This window comes from Octopus bimaculoides, chromosome 21 (genome assembly GCF_001194135.2).
Source record: "Octopus bimaculoides isolate UCB-OBI-ISO-001 chromosome 21, ASM119413v2, whole genome shotgun sequence".
NCBI lineage: Eukaryota > Metazoa > Mollusca > Cephalopoda > Octopoda > Octopodidae > Octopus > Octopus bimaculoides.
The window spans coordinates 16,380,076-16,391,370 of record NC_069001.1 but is presented as its reverse complement, the minus strand read 5'-3'; the positions used below and the strand labels follow the sequence as shown (position 1 = coordinate 16,391,370).

Here is an 11,295-nt window from a genome sequence, read left to right as displayed (position 1 = left end):
CCAGCTAATTATGCTTTCAGAACATTCTTCTCCATTAATTTAATTTAATTTAATCGTTAGCTGTCGAGGCACTAAATCTTTCAAAACTTTTAAGCTTCCTGAAATTTGCCAATAATACATCTGATTTCCATGCAGTTGTCCTGAGTTTTCAAATAGACCTGGCATCAATCACGTTTGGATAGTGCCTTTTACATGCCACTGACATGGGAGCTAGTCAGAGGGCACTGGCATCAGCCACGTTCAGATGGTGCTTTTTATGTGCCCATTGGGTTCACCCATGGTCTCACCTGATGGTAACTGCAATCCTCTGCAGGCTGCTTTCTTCCCTCTTTTCATATTAAGTACTGTTTCTTTTCTTTTTTTTTTTTTTCTTTTTTGAAGACTTATTCCCTGTTCTCTTCCTGTGCATATTCTATGAACTCTTCATGCAATTTTGGTTACTTTCTCTGATGAGTTGTAGTGCACCTGAGCACTGTATACAAGAATTTCATTATTATTATTATTGTCTTAATAGGATTGCCACCTTTGGAAATTAAAATTTTCAAGTACCCCCAGTTAAAAGGACATAGGATCAAATGCCATCCTGAAAAGTGGAGTAGTCTATGAGGGGATGCTGAAAAGTTCCTGATTTTGGCTAAAAGAAAATACAGGAGGATCAGTTAATCATATTATTCAACATATTCTCGTCTCAGATTCACACACTTCTTGCTGCAGTCCAACAAGAACAACAGCAACAACATCAACAGGTTTCTGATAATTTTTTAATGGACCAAAGACAGACCTTGTACATGACTGCTGGAGCAGTTAGAAAGTAGAAGCTAAGTCCCCGTTAAATTACACGCTACCACCTTAGACAAGGATACACTGGGTACAAATATGGCATTACTTTTTGTTTGTAAAATATACTATAAAACGGTAATTAAATCAATTTAATTAATCTGAGTCATAGACTCTCGTTGGCTCATAATGCATTATTTGAACGTGAAAACATGCATGCATCTCCAAATGCCTACAAAAATTCTAAGGTGTTTTATGCATATATAAAATGTATTATAAAAAGATAACTATCTCAGTTTTATTAATCTTAGTAAGCCCATATGTAAAATAATGTATTTTGTTTATAAAAGTCGCTTCCGGTTTGTTCCAGGGTCAAGGACGTTCAATATGTACACGTTGGACAAAAACATTTATAAATTTATGTTTTAACTATACTAATTAACATTAATAACTACATTGATTTACGACGTATTGTTTGCACTGGACAGGAGCTGTAATCGATTTACAAATGCCGTATAAAATTAAGAACAAGTACAGAGATAAAAGCTACAGCATGTTGTTGTGTAAGGACGACTAATTTTAATAGAAATATTTTGAATTAAGGACACAAACTACCGACCACCGTGGTTGTACAGGAAGAAATATTTCACAAGTAAAAGATTTTGGAATTAAACTTTCACTTTCAAAACTAGATTTCACTTCTGCATGTCGACAGAAATTAAATTTTAAACACACAGAAATAAAATTTAAAGTTGATTATTTGAAGGCCAAATTTTCGAAATAATGCAGTTTAGTTAGAGGTGAGCAGATCTATGATAAAATATACAACCATCCGGTCTTGCTATTGTTTTACAGACATAAAGTATTATGAACTACATTATCTAGTGTGAATAGACCATAAAAAAAATATTAATGTACGACATAAGGGTGATATGAGTTGTTTCTATTAAGACATATGACCACAGTAGCTTCGTTTCATGTGGATTTGGAATGGAAACGGAAACCGATCTAAGGGAGATAATTAGAGACATACTATAATGGCGGTGGTTCTGACCAAATCATCTTGGTGCGATGTTTTGAAGGTTGCGTTAGTATCTTTAAGGAGAAGGAAGATTAAAAATGGTCTTTGCTGTAGACATTTCGGACAACCAGTTCCGAAGACTCATCCACATCTTCTAAAGGAAGGTCAAGTGACTCCTGGAATTACCGAAGACGAATATCGTCGCAGACGCATTGCATTGTTTCGAAATGCTCTCCAACAGCGAAAATCTGGTAACCCGAAGGGCATGATTTTTATATTCCCTTCAGCTTCTAAGGTATTCATGAGTTACGATATTCCTTACACTTTTAGGCAAAACACTGAATTTTTGTATTTATGTGGTTTCTTGGAACCAGATAGTTTATTATTAATCTTCAACAACCCGAATGACGGACACCCTTATGCCGACCCGAAGTCCGTTCTATTTGTTCCCCCCAAGAACCCGCAGCGGGAACTGTGGGATGGTCCTTGCTCAGGAGTTGAAGGGACGTTATCTTTTACCGGAATCGATGCTGCTTATACTGTTGACGAACTGGAGTCGTTTCTTTATGAATACAAGAAGAATCATTCTAGGTATACGGTTTGGTATAACTTTAACAAACCCGTTCAGAAGAAAATACACGACAGATTCCTAACCAGGTTTATTCAAGAAAGTAGAAACTGTAATTTTGAGATTACCGACAAATTAGTTCAAGACCTCAGACTCATCAAATCAGAGGATGAGATTGAACTGATGAAGAATTCTGTGGAAATCGCTTCCGAATCTTTAGTAAAAGTAATGGAGTTTTCACAGCCAGGTATGAATGAAAGTATGCTTGTTGCTAAAATGGATTACGAATGTCGAATACGAGGTGCACAGTACCTGGCGTACCCACCAGTCGTAGCTGGAGGAAATCGTGCCAACACTGTACATTATGTAAATAATAACCAAATTGTGAATGACGGGGAATTAGTGTTAATGGATGCTGGCTGTGAACTTCACGGTTATACCAGCGATCTAACCAGGACTTGGCCTATTTCAGGAACTTTCTCGAAGGTCCAAAAAGAAGTCTATAATGCAGTTCTCAGATGTCAGGAATTGTGTTTGAAAATGTGTCGAAAGGCTTTCTCTTTGGATGATATCTACACTGAAATGCTCGCTATTCTCGGTTGTGAACTGAAAGCGTTGGGATTAATTGAATCAAGTTTAAGTGGAAGTAAGCTAATGGCAGCTGCTCGGAAGTTCTGTCCCCATCATGTTGGTCATTACCTTGGCATGGATGTCCACGATACTCCGATCATTTCTCGACGTATCAACCTCGAACCTGGCATGATTGTGACTATAGAGCCTGGCATTTACATACCTGAAACCAATATGATGGTGCCAGCAGAATTTAGAGGCATTGGGATTCGAATAGAAGACAACGTGTTGATAACAAATTCTTCACCTGTCATCCTGTCCAGTAATTGTCCAAAGAGAGTTGAAGACATTGAAGATGTTATGAATTCAAAGAGGAGTTAGCAAGTTAGTGTGTGATATGGAATGTGTGTGTGAGAGGAAGAACTCTGAAGATGTAAACAAGATCAGTACCAAGTTGTTTAATCTGAAGTTAACACTGATTAAACAGAGCCATGAATGAAGGCATTCCATCTCATCTTTTCAGACATATTCTTGGAATATATTATCCAGTATACTCCTTAAATACAGTAGGATGTGATCTATAGGTATTTTGGCTGTTATTTCTTGCAGTTTGATCGACTACATGGTGGCACAATTGCTCATTGATGCAAGGTCATGAGATTACCACTTAATGGTAAAAGAAAGGAAAGAACAATTTTTAAAATTATAATATAAAATATTGTAATTTGTAAAGAACTGAAATAACTTTATTGAACTAAATTTTAATGATTCTTTCTCTATTTATTTTGGAATATGAAAGAATAACAAACCCATCACTACCACCATTGTGTATGTATGTGATTCTTCTCTCCCTGTATATAGAATTAGAATTCCATCCATTGCTATCTTCCAATCAACATTTGTAGTTGAGTGATTTTGCTTTTAAAGGGCTGTGAAGTCAAAGTCATGGAATTGGAGTTGGAAGTAATTGTTCGACCACAAGAATCAGTGATTGACTTCAAACCAACAATAGATGTAAAATAATGTGTTAAAAATTTTCCTATTTCACAATTTTTAATTTGATTACAGTTACAGCTACAAATTTGAAAATGAATCATATTTAAAGTCTTCTGTGAAGGAAGATCTGATAAGAAAGAATTCTTTTTCTAAGAACAAGATGTTTAGATATGCACTTTCAATTGAATCCCTTTTCTAAATGTACCATGTTTCTTTGTAGAGATAAACTTCTCAATAGTTTACAATATAATTTATATTTCATTTAAAGTAATCTTTCATGTTACATTCACTTGAATTACTCATGCACTCAACACCAGAGCTGAAGACACCACCGAAAGGGGGGGGGGGCACCACGTCAAAACAGTAGAGGAGTAGGGGCCGAAACCGGACGTGGTTCCTCCTGATGATGTTTTGAATTAACTGGATCCTATAAAGGAGCTGTTGTGGTAGCAGACCACGAAACATGGTTGAAATTCCAGGGATTCTCAACCATTTTTTACCTATGGACCCCTTGTGATTACTATTTTATTCTGTTGGACCTCCATAGTCATTCGATGTTTAAAAATTAGCTTTATAGAAACTTCTTTCAAAATTCCTAATTTGTTTTTTACACATTCACTTTTGTGGGTTGAACTATGTTAAAATGATGGAGAAAAAACTTAGCTGTTTCTTAAAAAACGTACCAATATATGCATCTAAAGCAACATTTTTCTGGTGTCCTTAAAATAATATTGTGGGTCTCCTATTTACTATTTTGTTGTATGGACCCCAAAGATCTTATATGAACCCCTCTTGAGAACCACTGAGTTAAACCATCCTTTAACCTTGAAATGTTAGATTTATCCAATTAAGGTATCTTTTTGTGTTAAAATAGTCTTAGTTAAGTTACTTTAGGGTGTTAATATTATAGTTTTAATTCTTATGTATTTTAGATTTTTGAAACAGTAGACAAATATGTTCCTGATATTCTTTTATAATATTTTTATAGTTTATTTCATTTATATCCTTTTACTTAATAACTTCTTTTAAATAGAAACCTCTTTCTTTTCTTATATTTTGTAAGATTTATCTCTTCCACGTAATTGTTTGTAATTTCTTTAATGAATATGAAAAAGCCACTTTAGTATAGAGTAATGGGGAACCTTTAAATCTGAACTCTGACAAGCTTGGGTGCTAAAAAGTAGGCTGGATAGTTCATACTGTCCACATATGTTGGGTACTTTTAATCAACATAAGAAATGTATATTAATTAATTAGTCTAATTAAAAATAGAGGAGTTTGAGTCACTGGTTCCATAAATTGAGGAGTCAGTGTTGGAGATTTTGTGCACTAGTTCCACTGGCCTTCTTTGATTATTTCCCACCACTCCTAACTGATTGATGCCAAAATTTCTGAGAAATATTTTTACATTAGATCTGGTTTATGAGAGGAAAAGTTCCTCCCTCGCCTTCCCACCCCTCATTAAGGAGATAAAAACAAGAAAAAGATCTCGGTAGACAATGTCTTGAAGTATATTTTAACTTCAGAATTGTTGATCTCTATTAAATTTTGTTGATGGTGATGATTTTGATGAGTTTGTTTAATGTTTTTCTAGTGTAAATTTTAAGAATAAAAAAACCAAATATCGGAATTATAATTGAATCAAACATTTTTCTGTTTTATCTTTTTCTCCTGCTTCTGTTGCTTTTTAGAACTGACTCAGATCTGTGGAGAAATCATTGGATTTCTATTGTAGCCATGGGTTGGTCAACAAATGCTTTCAAGTGGGCTAGAAGGTCCCAGAGACACAAACCAATATGGAAAAGAATGTTATGGAATCTTAAGGATCCTTCAAATGTACAGAAATTCAGATATTTTCTAATTGAAGCATTTACTAAGGAGAGAGATAGAGATGTATGACATAGAGGACAACAGGAAGTTCTTGTAGGATAACCTAGTGAGAGCAACAGACCAAATCTGTAGCTAGAACAAAGCTTCTATCAGACCAAGGATGATGTGGTGGAACAGTGAGGTTAACAGGGCCATAAAAGAGAAGAGATGAACTTGGAAAGAGTGAAACAGTGGAGGTAGCAAAGATGCTTATCAGGTAACTAAAAGGGAAACTAGACAACAAGTTTGTCTGGCAAAATTAGATGTAGAAAGGAAGAGGTTTTTGTCAATGTTTTACAGCATGAGGATCGGAGATGAGAGGTGTTCCCAATTGCTGGACAGTGTATAAGAGAGAATCGAGATGCAGGTGAGAAGTATGTACAGACGGATAATCTTAGTGATTCTGATAAGAAAGAGGCATAGAAGTGTTTCTATGAAAGGTTATTTAATGTGAAGAATACATGGTAAAAAGGGAGTCTTCCTGATCTGAAACCAACACAGAGGGACTGTCTATCCTAGTTGACAGCAGTATGATAGATAAGCCAATCAAGAATATGAAAACAAGAAAAGCCCCAGGTCCATCAGGAATTACTACTTAGATGCTAAAAATATCAGGCAGAACAGGATACCATTTCTAAGCACTTTAAACTTCTTTTTTAATATTCTGGTATTAATTTAGTTTAAATGAAAGATCTCGTTTGGATACAGTGTCAAAATCTGATGAAGCATGAAAAAAAGTTAAGTAAAAAGAAGCATTATTGGAAGTGAAGTAACGTCTGGTATTGTATTTCTGTTAATTTAAGAAACAATTTTACCTTAAGATCTCAATGAGAGGAATGTAATTCTGAAAACAACATCAAAACTGGTGAAGTACAAAAAAGATAGGCAAAATGTGGCCAGATTTGTAGGTGATCAAAGGAAGACCAAACTGTGGTTATGCTTGTGTGTGTGTGTGTGCATGCGTGCACACACTATTACATAAAGTATGTATGCTGCTGAACTCTTACGTTGCCTTGATAAATGAGAGTTTAGCAAGACATGGCTACCTGATGTCTTGGTTTGCTGAACAACCTATGAGGAGGTAACAGAAAATATAGGATGATTTGTTAATTATGATTTTATTCAACATATTCCCCTCTCAGATCCACACACTTATTGCAGAAGTCCTTCAGTTTTTCTAAGCTCTGTAAAAGAACTTAGAAGGTTGGTTCTCCAACCAAGCCTTTCACGATACCCTTAAAGCCAGGAAATTTTCAGTTCCTTCTTTTACATGATGAATATTAATAGTAGGCATGATTTATGCAGAGCCAGTTCCACTCTTTCATCTTTCAAACTTGTATTGGTCTGGTGCAACAAATGCCCTGAGCCCAGCAGTTCTCAGGATGTAAGATTCGTATGGAGTTATCTTCTCTTAAATGACCAGCTAAAGAGTTGAAAGCCTCATCTGCTCTGGATCCTTTGCAGTGTTTGCGAGTAACTTTGTAAAGGTAATTCTATGACATGCCAATTAATCCATAGCTGGGACCCTGAGAGGTGCTACTACTTTAGATCAGAGTAGACTAGGGAATAATAGTGGCATATTCAAAACTATGGAACTTGCAAACTAAAGCCTGGATGTCACACAGGACAAGTAAACAGTCCTCTCTGAGTACAGTAGGGATGGTCTCTATCAGATTGTTGAGCATAAACACTTAACAAGTGGAGTAAATTGAAATAACCTTGTCAAATATGCCTCTCATGACTTTTATTCTTTCAAAAGTTTCTATGGAATTTTATTTTTCATAATGAAAATTACAATTTTGCTCCCCAAAATAGCTTCGCTTCTCTCTCCCCTTAAATTTTTTGTTCTTCAGGTTTCTTGAAATTCTGGAGGATTTTCACGTGGTAAAACATGGAGTTTCCTGTAAATTCTGTTTGCCAAATTCCCTCACAAGACTTTGACTGAACCCAAAATCACGTAGCAGAAAACTGCTTCTAAACAAAAACACTTTGCAGCAGAGTCGATTCTTCTTGGATATTCTATCATTTTCTTCAATATCCCCAAATCCAACTTTTTGTTAATCTTGTCATCAAATAAATACCATAGAGCCCAGTTCTTTGACTGGGCCAGAGACCTCACAAGTCTAGAGGCCATGTGTCTTTACAACAGCCCTGGGTCAACCAATAACTTCTGAGGAAATTTGGTTGATTGAAACTGGAAGAAGTCTTTCATGTGTATATGTGTATGTGTGTAAATGTTTATAAAACTACTTTGAACTATGGATATGGACGGTGTCATTACTGTTTGCAGTTCAGTTGTAAACAGTTATATCACGGTCTGTGATTCAGTTTCATCTGATGATGCTTGTTAATATTTCCCATCAACAAATCACCCAATTGCTCTACACTTTCAAATTCTTCTAGAATAATAACCCTTTACTTGGGAAACAGATAAGGATTGCTGACAGGAAGTGTGTTTGGCCATATAAATCCAGTCTCAATTTCTTCCTGTTTAAGTCATTCTAGCATGGAAAATGGCTATTAAACAAAACAAACAAAAGACAGGTGAAATCAATCTCACTTTTTCTGATTGCAGACAAGATAACTGGTGACGTTAATTTGTATTTGTTGAAAATATCGCAATATCATCCATGCAAAAAAAGAAAAGAAAGAATGAAAAATTAATTAATAAAATTATTTTAATTATCAGTACAAATTGTTTAATGTTATCACAATTAATTAATTGAATTGGCAGTCATTTAAGCATCTGATAATGCAAATTAGAATGAGGTATTATCTCCATTTCTCAAAGCTACTGGATTGGTTGTGTATATAATAAAAAAATTAGCTGCTCATTTCTCTGGAATTGGTCAGTTGATGGAGACATCTCTAATGTGGCCTCAATATGGGTTGAAAATTGATTTAGGCTGCTCATCATATTTCCAAGTTACAGAGAGGTGCAATTAAAATGCCATGTTCATATGTCCGCTTTGTAGGTTTATACATACATACATACACACACACACACACTCATAAAAACCTTGCGTATATATATATATATATATATATATATATATATATATATATGTATGTATGTATATGTATAATAATGTAATTATATATGTATAATGATGTTACATTAACTGAATTAATGTAACTTGGCCCTGAAGAGATGGAAGGCCCTAATTTCTTATCTAATTTCTTATCTCAGACAAGAGTCGGGATCTTGCATCGAAATGCGCATAGGATAATAAACAAGTTTTATTACTATATAGGATTGCGTCATGGCTCTTATTTCAATTGATATGCACCCAAAATTGTATCACCTATACGAAAGTCATTATATTTAAACAAAGTATAAACAACTTTCCTAGTGAAAATTTTGCTACTTTGGTAACAGTTACAATACTTATTTTACCAAAATATTTGGTAGATATTTAAATACACAAATATATATATATATATATATATATAAATCTTGTAATTGTCTAGTTATTGATCTAGTAAATTTTTTCACTTGCAGTTGTCACTGGCTAATGCCACTTGGTAGTCTAATACATTTTCAACCATCAAATAAATTTTGGTAACAATTATTCCACTTGTACTGACTGACCTACCTTCAACAAACAACAAGATAAACTGTTTTGCTATATGCAGCCCTACCAACTTTATCCATGTTGATGACCGCCCCCCACTCTTCACTTTTGTCTTCGTCTGCTTGTTATCCTCTCCTTCCTCCTTCCTATTCTTATGTGTATCCATCCCTTTGATTCTCTCTCTGCTATATTTCATCCACCCCACTTACTCATCCCACATCCACACTTTTAACTTTCTAATTTCCTCCTGATATATTCCTAACAAGAAAGTCTGAAGGAGGCATGATGTAAAAACACTCCTTTGATGCAAGTCTAATGAAGTGCCTCTCTAATGTCTGAAACCACAAATATTAAGTGATTTTTTCATTTAGAATTTTTGCATAAACTGGCATTGCAAATAGAGATGGCACGGAAACAACTGTAACTTGTATTAAAGAATTTTCCTTGTCTTCTTTTCATTGGATTATATATATGCATGTATGTGTCTTTGTGTTTGAGTTTGTGTGCCAACACCTCTTGACAACTGTGCTTTCTTTGTCACATTTTAAACCTGAAAAAATTCTTGCATAGTTTTACCGTTCTACTTACTGATTGTATTTGTAATATGTATGTCAGTTGGTTGATTTCTGTTTCTGAAAACCCAAGCTTATCCAGGCTGAGAGTTCAGCATTTACTTACAAAACCAAGTGCACCAGTTATTATTGGTATAAATGTAAATTTGTATTTTGGATATAGAAGCTGGAGGTTTTGAAGCAGTTGTCCATAATTATCTCCTTTCTCTTTGATTTTCAATGAGATATTCACACCAGCAAGACAGCTGACCTCTATGACAGTACATACTTTTCCTTGTCTGTCCCAATCAGCAATATTCGGCCTGCTATGCTTACACTTGACAGATGTTTTGATGGGAATATTCCACCAGTATTCCTTGTGCTGATATTTGTGTAACAAGGGGATTCTCTATATTTATTCCAGGACAGTTCTTTGGGCATATATTCAAAGTTATCAGACAAGGTATGCTGCTCAAAGTGCTGCTTTCCAAGTCTTATGATGTTATCTGCTTCGTATATACAAATTTGGTCAAGGGATGCACTTCAACACTTGATGGTTAAAAAAATGTTGCCAAAGGGATATGATATAACATTCAAAGGCAGTCTGGATTGATGTTAAGCCTCTGCCCCCTTGTTTTCATTTCAGGTAGAAGCGGTCTACATGGCTGTTGATGTGGAAGTTATGTGAGCTGGTTAGTATCTTTCAGGTTTTCACATCAATGGTTCAAATCTGATCAAACGTCCAATCAAGCAAACCCAAATGTTGGTGTAGGGAAGTGGTTATACACCATTAGGTGTACACCGCTTCCGTACATTAAATTTCTAAAAGAAACAATGGAACGCAGATTCTGAACAACATAACAATATTTATTTACAGTGGAATTCAGTTCACGCTTGGAGGGAATTCGGTAGCTCGTCGCCCTCAGTTACTGAGACGCCTTCTGAATGATTTCTGTGGTTATTTGTGAAGCTCTGGTGCTGACATGTGAGAGAGCTCTGTTGGACGTCTTGGCTCGACGGAGATCAGTCAACGAAGAGACTGAGAAAAGGCGCCAAAGCTGGGTGTCGAACTCTACGCATGCGCATGAGACTCTTCCTGTATTCCTTCCAGAACTAGTCCCTGCGCATGCGTGGATAAAACTCCGGACATTAAACATATAACAGTCATCTTCTATAAGATGTCACTACATTGGTATGAGTACTGGTGCTGCAAACACATTGTGGGCGACTGTTTTATTGAATGCAGAGTGTTCTGACGTCCATATTTTCTTTATTCAGTTGTGATTTTCTTCAGTGACACATGCCTTGTTACATGTACAATTGTAAGATATATTTTTATGTATATATGTATCTATTGAAAGGTAATAT

General features: G+C 35.4%; 1 protein-coding gene across 1 annotated transcript; it reads left to right on the top strand.

Moving 5' to 3' along the window:
* The first annotated feature begins 1,586 nt into the window (after positions 1-1,586).
* Positions 1,587-5,578, top strand: LOC106879691 (xaa-Pro aminopeptidase 3). The gene has a single exon (XM_014929368.2). The coding sequence runs from the start codon at positions 1,815-1,817 to the stop codon at positions 3,315-3,317; it is 1,503 nt and encodes a 500-aa protein (XP_014784854.1). The 5' UTR covers positions 1,587-1,814; the 3' UTR covers positions 3,318-5,578.
* Positions 5,579-11,295: the final 5,717 nt, after the last annotated feature.